The 21,157-nt window shown below is 37.0% G+C and overlaps 1 protein-coding gene across 3 annotated transcripts in view; it reads right to left on the bottom strand.

Moving 5' to 3' along the window:
- SBF2 (SET binding factor 2) overlaps positions 1–21,157 on the bottom strand; it is a 527,933-nt gene that overhangs the window by 412,249 nt on the left and 94,527 nt on the right. For all 3 annotated transcript variants that reach the window (XM_043517429.1, XM_043517428.1, XM_043517427.1), the window contains exon 2: positions 17,974–18,054. In XM_043517429.1, the coding sequence (XP_043373364.1) occupies positions 17,974–18,054 (81 nt within the window). The remainder of the gene's footprint in view (positions 1–17,973; positions 18,055–21,157) is intronic.

A 21,157-nucleotide genomic window follows, 5' to 3' on the forward strand; every position in this document is an offset into this window, starting at 1 on the left:
GCCATAATTTGAGAACCCCTGATTTAAACTAAACCACAATTGACACAATAAGGGAAAAAAGTACATTTTGTGGAGCATTACTTCTTGGTTTATGGTTTAATCAAGTCCTGAGAAATGCTTAGCACATGCAACTCCTATTGACATCAATGTAAATGGAAGGTGTTCAGTGCCTCTTAGGATATGCCCTCACTAATTTGCAAAGTTCAGTGGTTTACAATGGTCTCCCAGTCAGTGTGAATTAGTGAGGTTCTTAAACCAGATTATGAACTCCTTTTGGCAGGGACTTAACATTTTGTTTCTGTAAAACAACATGCATGTTGATGGGGCTGTAGAACAGCGTCTAGAGCTAAAGATGGACAGCTTACAAGCAACTAAGTAATAAATAAAAATACTAATATAGCTGTAGAACAGAACAACAGCACCAGAAAACAGACTATTTTTCTAAAGATATATTACATTCTCCACATGTTTGTTTGTTTTCTATACTACAGTAAAAGTAATAGGTAGAGTGAGGCATGACACTGGTTGTGATGGAATACTACCCAGGTAATCAGAGAACCAATCAGAACTTTTTTTTGTTTGGGTTTGTTTGTTTGGAGGTTTTTTGGTATTTTTTTTCTAGGTTTTGGCTTGCAAGGCCTTGCATATTTGTTATCCAAAAGAAAAGAGCTCTGAGGGCAAAAAGAAGTTTCTCCTATGGCAAAAATTTCAGGGAAGATATTAGAAAGGTGACCTGGCAAAAACAACAGTATTGACTAGCTTCACTTCAGGTACATAAATGTACATACAATTCACATATTAAAGTCAAATAAAATGAATATAAAGTGAGAGACTGTTAGAAACTCTGATACAAGACTAATGTAACTTTGCTACTACTTACCTTATGCAATCGGTTTAACTCTGATACAAGGCTAATGTAACTTTTGCTACTACTTACCTTATGCTATAGGTTTAAGCACCTACTTTACACCAAACATGAGAAAGAGGGTCGAGTAAAAATCTAAGGTATTTAGAAGTACTGTTCTGAACTCAAAAAAACAAAGGTCACTAACATATTGAAAATATTTAAACACCTTGTTAATATTTCTAAAGGAAGGCCTGAAGTCAGTTCTAGAAGAAATGCCTAGAAAATGGGCTATACAATAACTCCTCACTTAACGTTGTAGTTATGTTCCTGAAAAATGAAACTAAGTGAAATGATGTTAAACGAATCCAATTTTCCTGTAAGATTTAATGTTAATGTGGGGGATTAAGTTCCAAAAAAAATTTTGGGGGCAGACCAAAGGCATTATCTACTGTACAGTACTGTGCTGTACTGTGGTTGGGAGGTGCCTCTGGCTTACCCCACACAGGCACAGCCCACTGCAGGCAAGGACGCTAAGAAGCACCTTGACAGGTTTCAGAGTAGCAGCCGTATTAGTCTGTATTCGCAAAAAGAAAAGGAGTACTTGTGGCACCTTAGAGACTAACAAATTTATTTGAGCATGAGCTGTAGCTCACGAAAGCTTATGTTCAAATAAATTTGTTAGTCTCTAAGGTGCCACAAGTACTCCTTTTCTTTTTAAGAAGCACCTTGCACAGCAGCAGCGGCAGCTTCCCCAGAGAAGAACAAGCGCAGACTTTGCTAGGGGATGCTCCAGGCCTGCCTCTTCCTGTCCCCGCTCCACTCCCGGCCCACCTCTTCCCATCCCCACTCCACCTCCTCTCTGGAACAAGGCATGTCCCCGCTCCTTCCCATCCCGCCCAGAAAGTGCTAAGTGCTCCTTAGCTGTTTGGTGGCACTTAGGACTTTCTCTGAGGGAGGGGGAGGAGTGGAGATGTGGTGCTTCCCAGCTTAATTTGCATATCTGAGTCTTGGACGGGTGCAATTTGGGGGCTGAATTCCATATTTGGTAGAGAAGAAAACATTTTTCAGGTAAACTGATATTTTTAAAATGATGGGTTTTTGAAGCTGTTCAGGAGAGGCAAAATGCTAAAATAAATTCCAAGGACATAGCTGGATTAAGGCAATGGGCATTACAGGCCCATGCCAAGGGCCCCAAATCCGGGAGTGATGTAATTACATCACAATATCAAGCTTTCATTTAAAAAAGTTTCTAGCCTTCGCAGCTGAGAAGAAAAGCTAGACAACCATGAGCTGAGTAACTGATGCAGTCATATTTGAATCTACAGAATACCTATAAAATAGCTGTCAAAGGTGTGAACTGCCAGGTACATCTCCAAGAGGTTAACTTCAAGAACTCTGCTTTGGAAAACTCCTGCCAACGCTGACCCAAGCATATACATTCCAATTGTTGGGTAAGTATGAAGAGTAGAGGGAGGCACCTCGGATGCCACTCCTGCCTCTCTCAGGGGATAGGGGAACTCTGCATCTCTCATATGGAGGAGACCCCTACTGCTATACCTGAAGGGGAAAAGAGAGCGCAATGTTGCTTCCCCTGCTTCTCTAGGAGTGTGGGGGGAGTCATAGTGTGCCTACATCCTGGGATTGCCTCTAATCTGGTTTTGTGTAGGAGATGGATTAGTAAACAGGGAGCATGTGAAGCTGTCAAAAGGTGCACAATAAAGAATTTAGCACGTAGCTCTGTGATTTAACACTTGTTTCTGAAATTATCTCATGGCTATGACCTCTACACATGTGATTATATGTTTACTACATACACACACACAAACATACAAGGATAAATGACTGCAAACATAAAACAGGAACTGTCCTCATGAAAAGGTACCATTTTAAGCTCCATTTTCTAAGGTTCTTTCAACACTTCAGTTGAAACTATGTAGCAGCAAATTCCTGAAAGCATGTTTAAGATGCAACAGAATCTGCTGTAACATGATTGTTTTCACATGGTTTCAACTTCAGTGTAGAAAAAAAAATCTTACATGTATGGGTGTTCCCCACAATGTATTTATTTAAAACTCAACTATATTTATTTCCATTTTTTATAACTGGGTAAAAATTGGAAAGGGAATTTCCTCAGAGACTGAACAAGTTTGTCTGTAAAATAGCGATCTTTAAAAATTTAAGAAGGCCTAGCTCAAATAAATCCAGTTAGAAAGTTAACTGCTACTAAATCTTCTTTCTTCTGTCTACAATATCACATCAGCATTTTTCCTAGTGTTGTAATATATTAATGCTTTGCCTTTTAAGGCATTTAAACAATGATATCACCTAAATTATTAAACTTGTCTAGAAACATGTGCATGTTTTGTACTTGCACACACTTGACCTAACTGCAAATTACAAGTCCATGACTGTAGCATAGTTACACCCACTCATTTTTCCCTACAGTGCACATATATACCTGCACCCAGATTAAATTTAGCATAAGCATCTATTTCAATGTGTGACTGTCTCATTATGTGAATTCTCATTCATTTCTCAAATTAGTCATGCAGATGCCATGCAATTCAACTGAGTTAGCCCAAGGACAAAATTGAGTACCCAGTATAACATTAGACATCAAAGCCTCCTTCTTTGATCCCTAACAAATAACACCGTCTGGGAGGGTAAGCAGCAGAGTTAAAATCTGCTTATAAATGATAAAAATATGCAGAGATGAGTAAAGCTAACCCGTCCTATCTACATACTCTCCTTTTAAAAGTTTTTTCTACAAGCAAGAACACGCAGTTGGTTGTCTTCGCAAAAAGAAAAGGAGTACTTGTGGCACCTTAGAGACTAACAAATTTATTTGAGCGTAAGCTTTTGTGAGCTACAGCTCACTTCATCAGATCCAATGAAGTGAGCTGTAGCTCACGAAAGCTTACGCTCAAATAAATTTGTTAGTCTCTAAGGTGCCACAAGTACTCCTTTTCTTTTTGCGAATACAGACTAACACGGCTGCTGCTCTGAAACCAGTTGGTTGTCTTGCAGCTTTCCTAATATTAACTGCTTTATATTGCTTCAGTGATCATTTACTTTATTTATTTATATAACAGATGCCAGTCCCAGAGATTTAGAGGGTCAAATTTTAACGCAATCATTCCTGTGGGAATAACTCCACTGATATTAATAACATATTTACACAAGCGTAACAGTAGCATTTGATCAAAGGTACCCGATACACATGTAAATAAGATTTTTGGTTTTTACACTGCAAGATAGCCATGTGGTCACATCATTTTTTTAAAAAAGGAAAGAAACTGATTATAAACTACAGACACACAAACACACCTGTCATCATTCAGAATTTAAAAAAAAAAATCAGCAAAGATAGTTGAATGAGATTTTTTTTACATTATGTACTTTTTAGATTATTCTTCTTCTGCCAACAACTAAAAACAACATGGCAAAGAGCTGTGGAAGACGAGCTGAAAAATCTGGGGCACAGCTGGGAAACATTGAAAGACTTGCAAGAAGCATATAGGAGTAGAGGAGCTTTGTCACTGCCCTAAACGCCAGAGGTGTAATAGGAACATGATGATAGAAATATTAAAATGTAATTTCATTTTTAAAGAAATTTTTAAGTGTACAAAATGCAATATATTCCTTTGCAATGGCATGAAGCTCTCTTTGATTTTGGTTTAAGAGTGCAGACTGCATCCTTCTTTTCAAAACTGGAGGCCGTGATTCAGCAAAGCACTTAAATATGTGTTTAAATCCATCTCTATTCAACAAAGCAGTTGCATGTCCATAAAGCTTAAGCACATGCTTCAGTGATTTGCTGAACTGAGTTCTTACTGGACCAGTGTAAATTTCCTATTTTTAAGATTAGCACACAGTAGCTCTGTATTATGTTTTATTTTGAAAGCTTTAAAGTTTCTTAACACAGAAAACAAATAAAATATGCATTTGTCATAGTCAGAGCCAAAGGCAAAGCACTCTGGAATTTTGCTAGGCAGTGTGCTGATGATCTGCTGATGTTGAGGTGTTATAAGTAACATGAGAGATTTCAGATGCATAATTAGGGTAGAAGTTGGTCCAATACATCTACTATATAAAATATTCACTTGATAGAACATCTTAGCAGAGGCCTGTATCATTCATTCCTCGGAGATTTCATGTTCTTTTTTAGGCCCAGAAAACATATAATTTATTGTACAGATAGAGAAATTCTGCTCTTAACTCAAACCCTTTTGACTTCAACTGGTTTCCACAGAGTGCAAGTCCTGGTTGAATTTGGTCCAGTATATCCGCTATATAAATGTACTAAATGTACATTAAAAAACACCAGAGTATACTTTCCACTCGCATTTATACATAACTCAACACCATAATGATACTGTATAATGTCCAAACCCTTTTCTAGCACAGACTGGTAAAATCTTTTAAACAAGGATCATACTCAAGGTGGTGACTTAGCTTCAGTATTGATGGACTAGGAGATGGATGATGAACTGTTAAAAGTTAACATACAATGTTAAAACAAACAATTTGTGCTAATTAGTAAAATTACGATGGCAACAAAAGCTGAAAATGAAAGTTGAGTTAGGGTCACCAACTTTCCTTAGTGGCTCTCCAAATGATCTTGGAATAGTTCCTTTCACTCAGTAAAGTGTAAACTTATTACAATTCTTTACATATTGGTCCCTCATTTAAAACTAGACTGGGCAAGGCAAAAGGAAAAATATTATTGGTAACATGAGATGACCTAACAGACATTTTCAAACTCAAAGTATTAGGACCCTCTTATGAAACAGGCATAGGTCTTCCCATCTTTAAATTTCTGTTAGTTTGTTTCATAAAATACCAAAAACAGGAATGGAAAAGACCTATTAGGTCAGCTAGTTCATCCCCCACACAAAGCAGTATATATTTTCTGGCTAAAACATTTAGATCTGTGCTACTCAAAGAGGTGGTCCGCAGACCAGTGCCAGTTCACGAGCCATCAGCTGGCCGGTCTGCGCACATATTGGGGGAAAAAATTGCTGGTCTCCCACATCAGATAGCTTGAGAGGCACTGATTTAGATAGTCCTATAAAACATTGAATTTCATGCTTAACTCAGATCTTCACATTTCTTTTTGCATAGAAATAATTAAACGTATTAAAGTTCTGCAGGTATTACTTTTGGGCACAGATTCAATTATCAGTATATGAAAGACAGCACATAGAACAAATTTGGGCAGAGTCCCTATTTACATTGTCCCATGTGTACTAAAATTCTGTAACATAGCCAAGAAAAAGTTAATTTTAGTTTATGTACAAAATAAAGTACAAAGATAAGGAAAACATTATGGACAGGAGGGGAAGTATAGGTATAATTCCTTTCCTTCTGACCAACAGTCTAATTCATACTATTTGCTAAAGATAATATAAAATTGAGTTAGATCAAGTATATACATAAAACAAGGTTATCATCATCCTTACTTCTCATCAGTTTTCCTGTCTATAGTCCTATCCTTCTTATCTTTTATCTCCTTCACACATTGTGATAGAATTTTCTGTTGCGTAGTTATTGACAGTTTCTTCCAAGATTAATGCTGCCCTCAAGATAGTTACCAGGACATGTTAAAACAGCATAATCTTATCATAGAATCATAGACTTAAGATCAGAAGGGACAATTATATCATCTAGTCTGACCTCCTGCACAATGCAGGCCACAGAATTTCACCCACCCACTCCTGTAACGAACCCCTAACCTATGTCTGAGCTATTGAAGTTCTCAAATCGAGCTTTAAAGACTTCAAGGTGCAGAGAATCTCCAGCAAGTGACCTGTGCCCCACGCTGCAGAGGAAGGCGAAAACCCCCCAGGGCCTCTGCCAATCTGCCCTGGAGGAAAATTCCTTCCCGACCCCAAATATGGCGATCAGCTAAACCCTGAGCATGTGGGCAAGACTCACCAGCCAAACACCCAGGGAAGAATTCTCTGTAGTAATTCAGATCCCACCCCATCTAATATCCCTTCACAGGCCATTGGGCATATCTACCGCTAATAGTTGAAGATCAATTAATTGCCAAAATTAGGCTATCCCATCATATCATCCTTTCCATAAACTTATCAAGCTTAGTTTTGAAGCCAGATATGTCTTCTGCTTCCCTTGGTAGGCTGTTCCAGAACTTCACTCCTCTGATGGTTTAGAAACCTTCATCTAAATTTCAAAGTCCAAACTTCCTGATGGCCAGTTTATATCCATTTGTTCTTGTGTCCACATTGGTACTGAGCTTAAATAATTCTTCTCCCTCCATGGTATTTATCCCTCTGATATATTATATTTACTCAATACACTTACACGCCCAGGTTAAAGGGGAAGGGAAGTTAGATCATAGGCAGATCTATGTCTATGCTGGCCTCTGTGCTTACACACAAGTCTCTGTTCCTGTGTGTGCAGGCAGGAGTGTGACTTTCCAAGCTTAACTAAGGCAGGCATGACTGATATGACCAATATAACATTAAGATTAGGTTAAATGAAGATTTTCCTTTCCCTTCAAAGAACTGTCAGTGTTGCTTCTTCACTGCTGACATGTTACACTAGCTCAAGAACTGAAAAAACAATATTGTTCCCAAACCTGAGTTTCCTGGATGATGTACCAAAGATGTCACCTTTATGATAGCTCTAACTCTTCAATCCTAATGAGTTTCACATTTTTAATTTACCAAGTTTGGACGGCAATCAGAATTCAGCTGATCTTTAAAGCTGTTTAAACTGTTGTCCTTAATTCAACCTCTGAATAGCTGTTTTTTAGAGTTTATTTTGGAAGTTCAAACTTTAAATGGTTTGGCTTAATGGATCACTTGGAAAAAAAAAAAGAACATTTTGTTCAAGCACTAAATAGGCTTTCCTTCAGAAAAATAATATTTGTAGCATGATATGTGAAATACCTCAATTATGTATATTTTAATTGAAATCTGTGTATTTAGTAGAGAGTACTAGTGTGCCTTTAAATCTGTTGACTGTAATGGTTTAACTAAAATTCCAAATATAATTAGAAATCAGACAGCTCAATTGTTTTGTCTGACATATTACTTAAAAATAAGGAAACTTTTGGTGTGATAAATAGTACCCAACTGTTACAATCTCAATTTCCTGAGACAAAACTAGATATAGCCCTACCATTGGCTCAGTAACAGAATAATTTGAACCGGAAAGGTTGTCTATTCCCTCTCTTTGTAGGCATGAGTGTGACTTAGACAGGGGTTTGTTTAGAAATAATTAAGGTATTTCTAGTGCAGAGGAAAGTATGACAAAGAAGTCCTTGCCATTTGTTCAGATGACAAAAATAAATTAAAAAGATCAGACCTCCTCCAGTGCAATCAGTCTAAACTGATGCATGATGTTCAGCCTTAACCTTGTTAAGGAAGAAGAAACAGCAATCACACACCTAAAGAGTAGGGTTGTCACCCTTCAGGATTGGCATGGAGCCTTCAGAAATTAAAGATTAATTTTTAATTAAAGATTATGTCATGTGATGAAATCTCCAGGAATACATCCAACCAAAATTGGCAACCCTACTAAAGAGCATTGTAGAAATTCAAAATTTCTCCATAATCAGCAACCTCAAAGACACTTGACTGAAGACTCAAGAAGGTTGTATCTCTACATTTTCAATCAGCTACCATAACTATCCCAAATTTGTATTATTATATTAAATATAAATGTAAATATATTGTATTTGTGGTTCTCATTTTTAATTGTTAATTAAATTAAGTCAAATTTCTTCTGGTGCTGCATTAGTAGTTATCAGCCTGTAATCTGGCAATTTCCTTGAAAACTCCTCCTTCAATTGCTTTTGTGAATTTATTGCCTCTATAGAATCCCTTGTGCAAAGCATGTGCTGTGTTTTTTGATCAAGCCATGATCCATCAATGTGCTCAGTGTTCAAGGTAAAAGGTTAAGAGAGATACTGATAAGCATATATACAAAAGCATATTTTTAATAAGAAAACTGGCTGATTGCTTGAACTTTTCTTCTTAACTTACCTTACAGATGGTCACTACTGTCCAAGTAGAGACAACATTGTTTCTTTAGAACAATTCAAAACAAAAACTCAAAGGCTTTCGAATTTCCAAGCAATTAATGGTTTTTGGAGAAAACTCTACTACTACTCAACCTAATATTTACAGTATTTAAAACACTAATAAAAATATTCCCCATTTTCTTCAGTACTCTACCATTATATTACACTATGAGAAATGTTTTTAATTCAAATGTCTAGTGGATTGTACTCAAATTGCATTTCAGTGATCATACAATACAGATTAGGAAATTGGACTGCATTTCAGTGATTTGGGATTATTAGAAGTTACTCAAAGCAACCACTTAAAGAATCGCCATGGGAAAAAGGCTGTGCTCCAAAATAATAAAAAAAACTAAAACCAATGTATTTTTCAAAAAGATGCATCTCTACAAAACATATCTATAATCACATCATTTAAAAAATGTAGAGTCTTGGTTACTTCTCACAAACAAAATGTATTTTTTCCAAAAACAATATATTTATTTTCTCTTTCAATGAGTAGGTGACAATGGGAAATAATGCAATATAAATCAAAGCAATGGAGTAAACAAAGCAAAAAGTTACACTATATTGCATTTATGCATCTCCAGGTTTATCATCATGTAACATTAAAGAAGGCCACAGAATGACTTTGCAATATTATTCTTGTACTTTGTGCGTCTGTCACTAAAATTAACTCTGATTAATGTGTGTGGCTGTCTGCGGGTATCTCATTGGCCTAGTATGTTAAAAAACTGACAAAATAACTATAATGTGTTTGAAGAGTGACTGTGCCAAGCGTACTTTATTTTTCCATTTTATTTATTTCTAAATACTATCAACTGAATTTTACTTTGCTTAGCAACAGTGATATTTAAAAACAAACACCTTTTTTTACTTGGGTAAAAAGAACAGAACCCAGTACTATGTTCCGTTATTCTTTGTTAATTAAGAAAAAATTACATAGAAATGCTTCATAGTAAATAAAATTTCTTCCAGTAGAACTCTTTAAATGTCAACTAACCTTTCAAACAATTAAAATTATCACCACCTAGTTTACCAAAACTGGTGTGTTAAAGTAAAAATGGAGTATATGGATTGTACATGATTATTATTAGGTATAGATCAAAAGACTAGCCAGAATATTTTGTTGACGTAAGGCCAAATCCTGGTTTCATGATCAAATTTAAAAAGGAAAGGCATTGCCTGTGGCGACAATTCAGAGGACTGGGGGGAGGGAAAGGGGAGGAACCTTCCCTTCCTCCAATACACAAATTGGAGCAGGAGCATCCATAAAGCTATGTCATAGCCACTATTAAAATATGAAGAGGTGCAACAAACCCAGCCTTCTCTCTCCCCTGTATGTAGGGCTTTGGACGTGTCTGTGTTTTAAAGTGTTTTAGCAATCCTTGTCTTTTTCTCCTGAAAGCTTCACTAATTTTCCTCAGTAAAATTTAAACATTATACTTCATATTATATAAACTTTTTGGAACGGTAACTGCTTCTTCATGAGAGTTTGTCTAGCACTGACCATAATGTATCCCAATCCTGACTGTGGCCTCTGGGTGCTACAGCAACATTAGATAGTAAAAAGCATAAATACTTCCATCACTTAAATGCCAACTTAAAGATCAGAAGCCTGAAGATACCTATAATAACCAAGATATGAGTTAACATGCCTTTCTCTTTCAATGGATTCCGAAGTATGGTTGTGCAACAGGTGTTCCAGTAAAAAGCCAATCACTTCGCATTTATCTCAGCCTTCAGAACAGGTAATCTTTTTCAAGCTTAGCTTCTAATATGTCACTGTCATATGCCTAACTTTTGTTTTTATATATACTTTTGTACTTATACAGCACTTTTCACACACAGATGCTTAAGTTCTTTACGAAACTGAGTAAGCAATTTTCTGTATTCCAGATGGGGGAAACTTATGCACAAAAAAGTTAAGCACCTCACCAAAGATCACATAGCAAATTAATGGGACAGTTGGGAAAAAAAACTCAGTTCCCCTGTTTTGTAGCCTTTTTGCTCAAGCCTCTATACAAATGCTCAATGTTCTATTCACTATTTCTTTCATTTAAATACTTCATTTAATAGGCTAGTGAAGAGGGGACCATATTACATCACAACAAAAAGAATTGTATATCAGCTTTTCTTTTAGGGTTTTTTCCAAAACATACAAAAATAACTGGTTCCACACATACTCACTCAGAAAAGATTAGAGTTGTCATCCACCCTAGTTACATCAACAAATCCTTAAAATGTTCAGAACCCACATTGTGAGAGACAAGCTTTCCCTATCAGACAAATTTATACAAGCGACAAACCTAAGAGAGACACTTTCAAGAGTTTTACTGCTACAAAAATCAGCCCACCTTGTAATTCCCAAATTACAAGATCAAGCTACTCTGCCTAGTATTTACAGGCAAAACACTTTTCATTCTACCCTAAACACAGGTTTCAGAGTAGCAGCCGTGTTAGTCTGTATTTGCAAAAAGAAAAGGAGTACTTGTGGCACCTCAGAGACTAACAAATTTATTAGAGCATAAGCTTTCGTGAGCTACAGCTCACTTCATCAGATGCATTTGGTGGAAAAAACAGAGGAGAGATTTATATACACACACACAGAGAACATGAAACAATGGGTTTATCATACACACTGTAAGGAGAGTGATCGCTTAAGATAAGCCATCACCAGCAGCAGGGGGGGGGAAAGGAGGAAAACCTTTCATGGTGACAAGCAAGGTAGGCTAATTCCAGCAGTTAACAAGAATATCAGAGGAACAGTGGGGGGTGGGGTGGGGGGGAGAAATACCATGGGGAAATAGTTTTACTTTGTGTAATGACTCATCCATTCCCAGTCTCTATTCAAGCCTAAGTTAATTGTATCCAGTTTGCAAATTAATTCCAATTCAGCAGTCTCTCATTGGAGTCTGTTTTTGAAGCTTTTTTGTTGAAGTATAGCCACTCTTAGGTCTGTGATCGAGTGACCAGAGAGATTGAAGTGTTCTCCAACTGGTTTTTGAATGTTATAATTCTTGATGTCTGATTTGTGTCCATTCATTCTTTTACGTAGAGACTGTCCAGTTTGGCCAATGTACATGGCAGAGGGGCATTGCTGGCACATGATGGCATATATCACATTGGTAGATGCGCAGGTGAACGAGCCTCTGATAGTGTGGCTGATGTGATTAGGCCCTATGATGGTATCCCCTGAATAGAGGATTTGGGAATGGGCTTGAATAGAGACTGAATAGAGACTGGGAATGGATGAGTCATTACACAAAGTAAAACTATTTCCCCATGTTATTTCTCCCTCCCACCCCCCCCCCCACTGTTCCTCTGATATTCTTGTTAACTGCTGGAATTAGCCTACCTTGCTTGTCACCATGAACGGTTTTCCTCCTTTCCCCCCCCTGCTGCTGGTGATGGCTTATCTTAAGTGACCACTCTCCTTACAGTGTGTATGATAAACCCATTGTTCCATGTTCTCTGTGTGTGTATATAAATCTCTCCTCTGTTTTTTCCACCAAATGCATCCGATGAAGTGAGCTGTAGCTCACGAAAGCTTATGCTCTAATAAATTTGTTAGTCTCTAAGGTGCCACAAGTACTCCTTTTCTTTTTACCCTAAACACAGTATTCCTAAATTCATAACTATTTACCTAATTCATCCAGCCTACACTTTTTCCGTGACTGTCACAATTCCAGGGCTAAATGCACCTCTGACCCCTGGCATAGTTTATATTTAGAGGTCTCCAGCCTCAAGCCATCACCTCTCTGCAAGCAGGAATTTGCATCCCCCTTCTTCCAGATCAGGGATTTAGGCTTGCAGTCCCCTTGAAATTCACTGTGACTATCCCAACAGGTCTCATATGACCTCAATATCTAGAATCTGCTATTCTGTTCTCTCCCAAGGCTATGACAGTGGTTACCAGATTTCACAAAGCACAGTACATTTATTTAGTACAAAAGCATTACAAAGAAAACGTAATAAAACCAACATTCTACCTGGGTGCTAAGCTTACCAAGTGTCACCCATCTTCCACAGAGAGAAACTGGCAGCTTCCGGGTGCTTCAAACCCTTCCAGCAGGTTTTTCGGCCTCTTGGGTTACAATCTCATGTCAGTTTCTGGATCATGATGAGGGACTCTGAGTCAGTTTGTGATGACCCATTATACCAAACATCCTTTCTTTGTCTCTTAGCCTTTTGAACCCTATCTGAACCCGTATATGCAATTCTCCTACGGGATGGAACTGCTTTGAATTGTTTACCTGTCCAGGCATTTGCAGGGATTCACCAATGATTTTAGCTGTTGGGGGAAGCTCGGTAACCTTCCCCCCACAGAACTAGAATACAATTCCCTAGCTCACAAGGATACATATAACATTTAAAAGATACACATGCTTATGAATAATCCCTTTGCCTATAGCATCGGCAATCTCAATATAACAGACTTCTGAAGTTTCCACGCTTCTCTCATCTGTCACAGTTATGTCAGTAACAATTCCTGCAATAAATGGAAAGGAAAATGTATTTGCTTGTCACTATTCCACAGTTGCTATCTAACCTCTTTTGGTCAAGACTTCCCTGAATTTATATTTTAGTCCTAGGTGTCTCATTCCAACAAGAATCTTGGATTGTCTAAGGATTTATTTAAAAAGAAAAAGATAAGAGGAGGAAAAAAGTTGATCACTATGCAGAGTAAGTAGAAAGTCTATGGTTGAATGCATATTCCTGCCTGCCTCAGCCACTTTCCACACCCAGACATCAGTGGAGCAGCTAAGGAAGGGAAGGAAGAAGAGGAGCAGAGTTAGCCACAGTCAGCATAGCTACATCAGTTAGCATCAACACACTCTGATCAGGGCAATGATGGAACAGCATCAAAACAGAAAAAAAGACAAAGAGAAAGCAAAGATGAGAGGGGGGAGAAGAGAGAAACGGGCGAATTTCAGAAAACAGAAAACAGGGGGAATGACTACAGAGGGAAGAAAAAAGTGGGAAGAGGAGAAGAAAAGCCCCATCATTCTCCCCTTCATTATGTCAGATGAGAGAGAAAGAGCCCAATACTCTTCAGAAGTTACCTTGGTGAAGGGGAACCTCATGTTATCACCCTAACACACCAATGAAGTCGTCACCCCAAGAAGACAGCTCCAGGTAGAGAGAAAGTTGAAATAAAGCATTTTGTGAAGGATGGAAGAATGCTGAGCCTCATAATGGGCTTCCAAAAATTTGGAGAAGTTTTCAGACTTCCGGACATTTATCCAAACTCCAAATATCTTTTGAGGTCCTGAATAAATAAGTTATCCATATTAAAATACCCCAAAATCACCAGCAGCACTCATGACCCTCCATCAGTTGACTACCTATTTAAATAATGGCCAAGACAGATTGCAGAATTGTTCCTAGAAAATTTTCAAATGTTGACAACTATAAAAATCTGATTTACATGAGAAGTCTTTTTTTCACATGTACTGTGTTTGCAGATGGACTGTATTTACTGTATTGTATTCTAATGAATTCAATACAATTTATGCTCAAGCCAAGTAATGGTTAGACTAGATTCTTGGATCACATCTATGAAAATGTTTTTCTGACAGTGTGACTTTAACAAGACACAGGAAATACGTTTCAGAGAATATCCTTTAATATATTCAAAATTAGTGAGCTATAGTTACACCATTGAAAGATACTTAAATTTGACACAATGCAGAAACAGACCATAGAGACTAAGTGCTCTTGAAGGAAAACATTTTCTTAGTTGTGTTAACATGATCTCAAAAGCAGTATGTTACAATGGTGCCCGCTGTAGCTATATTGGTAAAATAAGGTATAGCCAATGGTGGGTCTTAAAAACTTGTGAATTGTCTTAGAAAATTAAATAAGTATTTGCAAAATTCAAGGTATTTCCTATAGTGAAATACATGGAAATATTGCAAACATCGAGGAAACTCTCTCACTCTTCATCATAGGTAAACTGACAAGTGTAAGGGCCACTGTTTCTGATAATGGAGAATTATACTGACATGGAATTAACCAAGTAACTAGAATACAGGGATATATATGTTCAGCTCTCTTAGCTACACAATTCCCTGCACTGATCAGCTACGAGTCTCTTACTTGCATAATCACTGAATTGTTATTTCTCAGTAACTGTACAGTGATTATGCAAATCTCTCTACCCTGACTGACTAACCTCCATCTGCTCAGCCATTTATACTCATACATTTCAAGTTCTAGATCAGTAAAGGCAATTCCCCAGTCTGTTCAGCTGAAGTAGGTAAACTCCTAAATGTATACGAGACAGAACAGGAGAGAAGGGGAGAAGGAGAAAAGCAAAGAGTTTCTCTCACAATGGAGAAGAGAAAGTGTAATGTGGACAGATAAGAGGGAGGAAAATTTAAACAATATATGTTTTTAATATAGCCAACTGCAAAATTATACAGCCAGTCAGACAGGACTGAGGACTGCACGCTAAAAGCAGTGGCTCTGAAAAGGATCTAGTGATCATGGTGAATAACCATGAACATGAGGTCCCAGTGCAATGCTACGGGTAATAGGGCGAAAACAATCTTTGGATGTATAATCAGGGAAATATCAAGTTGGAGTAGGGAGTTAGCAAAACATCTGTATGGAGCATTGGTGAGACCATTATTGGATTACTGAATACAATTCCGGCATCCACTTTCTGAAAGAATGTTGAAAAATTAGAAAGGATTCAAGGATGATTTCACATCTGGTAAATCTGCTTTACAAAGATAGATTTAAGAAGTGCAAACTATTTACCTTATCAAAAAGAAAGTTAAGAGGTGACTTGATCACAGTCTATAAAGTACCTGCATGGGAAGAAGATTTCTTATAATAGAGTGATTTTTAGTCAAGAAACAAACAACACGATCCAGAGCTGGAAGCTGAAGCTAGACAAATTCAGACTGGAAATAAGGCACAAATTTTTAACCATCAGGATAATTAGCTATTGGAACAATTTACCTTTGAATGTGGTGGATTCTCCATCACTTGGAGTCTTTATTTAAAGACTTGGTGTCTATCTAAAAGATATGTTCTAGCTCAAGAAAAAGCTATAGACTTGATGTAGGAATTACGGGGTGAAATTCTAGGGTCTGTTCTGCAAGAGCATCAGACTAGGTGGTCATAATAATCCCCACTGGCCTTAAAACTGGCGGGGGGGAAGGAGAAGAATCTATGAAATTAAAAGGAAGGAGAAGTAAGGGTGGAAGAAAGTACAAAAGAATTTAACCTTCTTGTACAAAAAAAAATTGATCTTTTGACAACATTTCGTTTTTGTAGTTTCTTTTTTCGTTTAAAATGTAGATATATTTAATTAACATTTTCATTATGACCATAACTGAGGATGGCTCCTGTTAACTTTCCATGACCTTCAGTCTCAGAGTTTATTCAGTCAGGATACAATTATTACTTTATTTAGGAAACACACTCAAGTTTTAATTAAACAAACCGATGAGGGGAGAGGTAGGAATCTTAACATTTTTCAACATGTGAATGGCTAGAACAGAGTTAGCACAATGTTAATGAAGTTAGCAGTTCAAAATTCCAAGCAGATGTAGTACTACTTCATGGATATTTTATAACTAATGCTGAGTTGAAAGAAAAGAGAGAAGACAACTTTTCTGCAACTGTCTGCTATTGGTATTCCAGGAGATATGCATAGAGACTAAGAGAAAGTGATTTGGGGGGGACATGTGGTGCTAATAATAGAAGAGACTGTAGTCCAAGAATCAGAGAAGACACAGCAATTATACTGCTACTCTAACAATCAATTCACAGAATGTCATTTGGATTATTTTAAGGAAATTTTCAACACAATGAAAACAGCATAAAACCATTAATTTTAGACTTTTGCACACATGGAAAGATATCTTGCTTTTCTATGACTGAGCATTTTCATATCTATTTCAAATTTGGTTAGAAAACTCATATTTCAGCCTATAATTTACTCTCCTAAAAGTTCTCATGATATAATATAGTTTTTATTCTAGTGAAGAGCTAGGGAGGGGAGGAAGGAGAGAGACCACTTGGACAAATATATCCATTATTTTATCTCAAGCTATAGTTCATCTATTAAACTGCCTTAAGCACTTTATAGTGCATCAGCCTTAAATGTTATTGAATAGATACCAATGTTTCATACCATCATGACCGCAAAAAATTCTCTTTTCCATTCCACAATAAAATTCCATGGATAACTTGCTTTAAGTGTATGCTCTATCTCCAACAAAATCATGATACTTTTATCAAGTAATCTAACTCTCTATCTCCCTGTTCCTTCTGCCCCCAAAAAAACACACAAATACTTGCTTAATTTCTATCTGTAGCTCCTAAAGCAACATAGTATGTTTAACTCTGGATTTCAATTGCATGTATGTACTGAAATTTTAAATTAATATATCACTTCTATCAGAAGTAGATATTAAAGTGTAAAAAAAGTTTGTACTGGTAAGCACTATCACAAGACAAGTCATGCAGTTATACTGGATACCTGCATGCCATGTTTGTTCACCCACCATAGAAATGCAGTCATAAAAATATCTTGCTAATACTTTTTGTTACATATGTTACATTTTAGTAATAATTTGATAATAAGGCCCCCCGCACAGTTACATTGTACATCCTAAATTTGAATTTTCATTACTCAATGAATCTCTTTTCATACATAAAAACAACAATGTTCTGCAATGGTTAAAGATGAAAATTAAATTTATTCATATTTTCTTCAGCGTATTAAACACACGTTCATTTTACAAAAAAGGACTGACTTTCTCCTTACAATTTTCAAACTATTTTTTAAAAGAAATGTTTTTAACTTTCAAGCAACCATATTTAGAAATCATTTTTCTACTTCTTACATTTCAGTTACATCTGTGAATGGAGAGGATAATTTTTTCCTGTATCTTCTGCTAGCCGAAAACTAACCTCAAAGACATTATCTACATCCCACTAACATGATCTTGTTCAATACCATGTCAGGCTAGATGAATGTGCCCAGGGAACTACATTTTCAGGCTCCAGCTCTAAGAAATTTATAAAATACAGAAGGTTAGTATGAACTTACCAACTCTATTCCCTGCGGAAAGGGAGTGTCATCCCAATCTTCTGAGGAAACCTCTGAATTATTTTCCCCAACCTTCTGAGCCTGTAGAGACAAAAATCACAGCATGAAAGTTTCTCCCATCAACAATTTACCAACGTGTAAATATTATAGTATAAATCAAGACGACAAATACAGTGGTCTGAATGAAGCTTGCGAGTAGATCTATTTTATTAAAATAAAATACAATACAATAGAGACCCTCATATAATCAAGAGCCGATTTCAAAATTTGTCAATGATATTAAAATGTTTATGGAATATAAAATTCTTTATAAAAATTTGTAGCTCAAAAGTTTACTGGATTTGAATTAAATGGCATTTTTGTTTTATCCAGGGCATAAATTACTAATGCACTCCAGTCTTCCTTGCCAGAACTCTTATTTCACTTTCTTGTATACCATAGTGAGATTAGAGACTCCTTAGGAAGCAGATATGTATTTCTTAGATGTAGGAATAATGAAAATGAAATAGGAGTAGTTTAATAATATAGCTATATCCATGGCTTACTTTCAATCCTAAAAATTATTTTTGCTTGGTCATATTACTACACTCCACAAGCATCTTAATCATCAGAGAAATTCCATTCCCCAAGCATTTTGTACAACTGAAAAACGTCTCAATTGGAGAGTCCATTGTTTTCTTTCTTCACCAATGATTTAAATGATTCATAGATTAAAAACTCTTCTGTTTAGGCAACTTACTTGACAACAGCTAGGACCATTCTGGAGTTAGCCATACAGTGTACATAGTCAGTGTCTCCGATTAACACCCTCCTCATACTTGAGAAGACAGCATTGCCATCATCTTGCAGTTGAAAAAAGGATCATCTCTCAGTTTATGCACAGGACTCAGATCAAAGAGACTTTCCTGGATCTGCTACTATCTTACTTCTTTGGATACATCAATTAGATTAAGGCTGCAATTTTCAAAGGGACCTAAAAGAAGTAAAATTGAATTTCTATGGATATTGAGCACTGACCTCTTTTAGGTCCCTTTGAAAATCCCAACCTTAACTCATCTCTGCTTCTACTTCCCTAGTTGTAAAATGTGATAATATTTTCCTATTGCAAGGGATTAAGGGGCTTAATTTTTTAATTTCTATAAAGTGCACTTTACTTTCAGAAGCAAGATGCTGAAAGATTGCAAAGTATTTCATAGCACAAAAACTTTCCAACATTCTTAACATATTTGCTTTACAACAGGAAATGTAAATCGCAGAACCATTTGAATCATTTATTTAACACAGTCCATACTGAAAAATATTTAAAACCTATATTGATTTAAAATTCAATAGCTAGTTGTGTTATACTTCCACAATATACTCTGAACACTTAACACTTGCTTGCAATGTTAAAATCATGCTAGTGTGAAAAGATTAAAGTAAAGTATCCTTGTAGAATTTTCAGAGAATACATTTAAACATTAAGAAACAATAAGAAAAGTGTTAATCCTGGAGAGAGTTAAGGGTGATGTTCTTTGTATTTGATTCACTGCAGATACTCAAAAGCAACAGAGAAATATTATTATATGTTTGTACTCCTACAAAAACAATACTTAATTTGATACAGCAGATGTGAATAGCATAATTCACAATAATATTGTTTCACCTTTTATTGTGCAATCTAAACAGATGTGCCCTTTACACCACCACCGACTAATTTATAGTTTGAATTTGCTTTAGACCTTTGAAATCCATAATAAAAGTTGTTTTGAGGCAATCGGTATGGCAGTTTACTTTGCTCTATTTAGTCTATTTTAATATATTTACTCACAAAATTAGTTCTACCACTGGCCTTCTGTGATCTGTAATAATTCTTGAAAATAGCACAGTAACGGAAATGTCATAATACAGCAGTGACTTTTCCCTACAGAGAACAGCTTCACCCCTAAATAATGCTTAACACTGATTACTATTCCTAGCCTACAACTTTAATTGGTATTCACGTACACAGGACAGGACATTGGAGAACTGCAATCAGATTAGGCAGAACCAGGAAGGAGGAATGGGGTAAGAGATGTGGCAGCCATAATGGGAAGTCACAGGCTGGAGGAAACACAGTTTAGAAGCTCTATAAGTGCCACAGTATGAAACTAGAGAAAAGCCTGTAGCAATTTAGAGACAAGAGCAACAAGGGTGATGTCATAATGGGCATCTTCTATAGCCCACCAGAGCAGAGGATGAGGTAGACGAGGCTTTCTTCAACTAACAGAAGTTGGTCAGCCTCACCTCAGAAAAATCATGGATCGGTCCTAAAGGAATCTATTTTGAAGCACTTGGAGGTAAGGAAGGTGATCAGGAACAGTCAACATGGATTCACGAAGGGCAAGTCATGCCTGACCAACCTGATTGCATTCTATGATCAGATAACTGGCTCTGTGCTATGGGGAAAACAGTGGACTTAGCAAAGCTTTTGATACGATTTCCCACAGTAGTCTTGTCAGCAAGTTAAAAAAAGATGGATTGGATGAATGGATGATAAGGTGGATAGAAAGCTGGTTAGATCGTTGGGCTCAACGGGTAGTGATCAATGGTCGATGTCTAGTTGGCAGCCGGTATCAAGCAGAGTGCCCCAGGGGTCTGCTTTGGGGCCAGTTTTGTTCAACATCTTCATTAATGATCTGGATAACGGGATGGATTGCACCTTCAGCAAGTTCACGGATGACACTAAGCTGGGGGTAGATGTAGATACACAGGAGGATAAGAATAGGGTCCAGAGTGACCTAGACAAATTGGAGGATTGAGCTCAAAGAAATCTGATGAGGTTCAACAAGGACAAGTGCAGAGTCCTGCACTTCGGAAGGAAGAATCCCATGCATTGCTACAGGCTGGGGATCAACTGGCTAACCTTCTGCAGAAAAGGACCTGGGGATTACAGTGGATGAGAAGCTAGATATGAGTCAACAGTGTGTCCTTCTTGCAAGAAGGCTAACGGCATATTGGGCTGCATTAGTAGGAGCATTGCCAGCTGATCGAGGGAAATGATTATTCCCCTCTATTCAGCACTGGTGAGGCCACATCTGGAGTATTGCAGATCAGTTTTCCGATGTAAAGAATTGTTACTTACCATACAGTAAATGTGGTTCTTCAAGATGTTGTCGTCAGTGTGGGTTCCACTGTAGGTGTGCCTCATGTGTGCACTATCAGA

Source organism: Dermochelys coriacea, chromosome 6 (genome assembly GCF_009764565.3).
Source record: "Dermochelys coriacea isolate rDerCor1 chromosome 6, rDerCor1.pri.v4, whole genome shotgun sequence".
Taxonomy (NCBI): Eukaryota; Metazoa; Chordata; order Testudines; family Dermochelyidae; genus Dermochelys; species Dermochelys coriacea.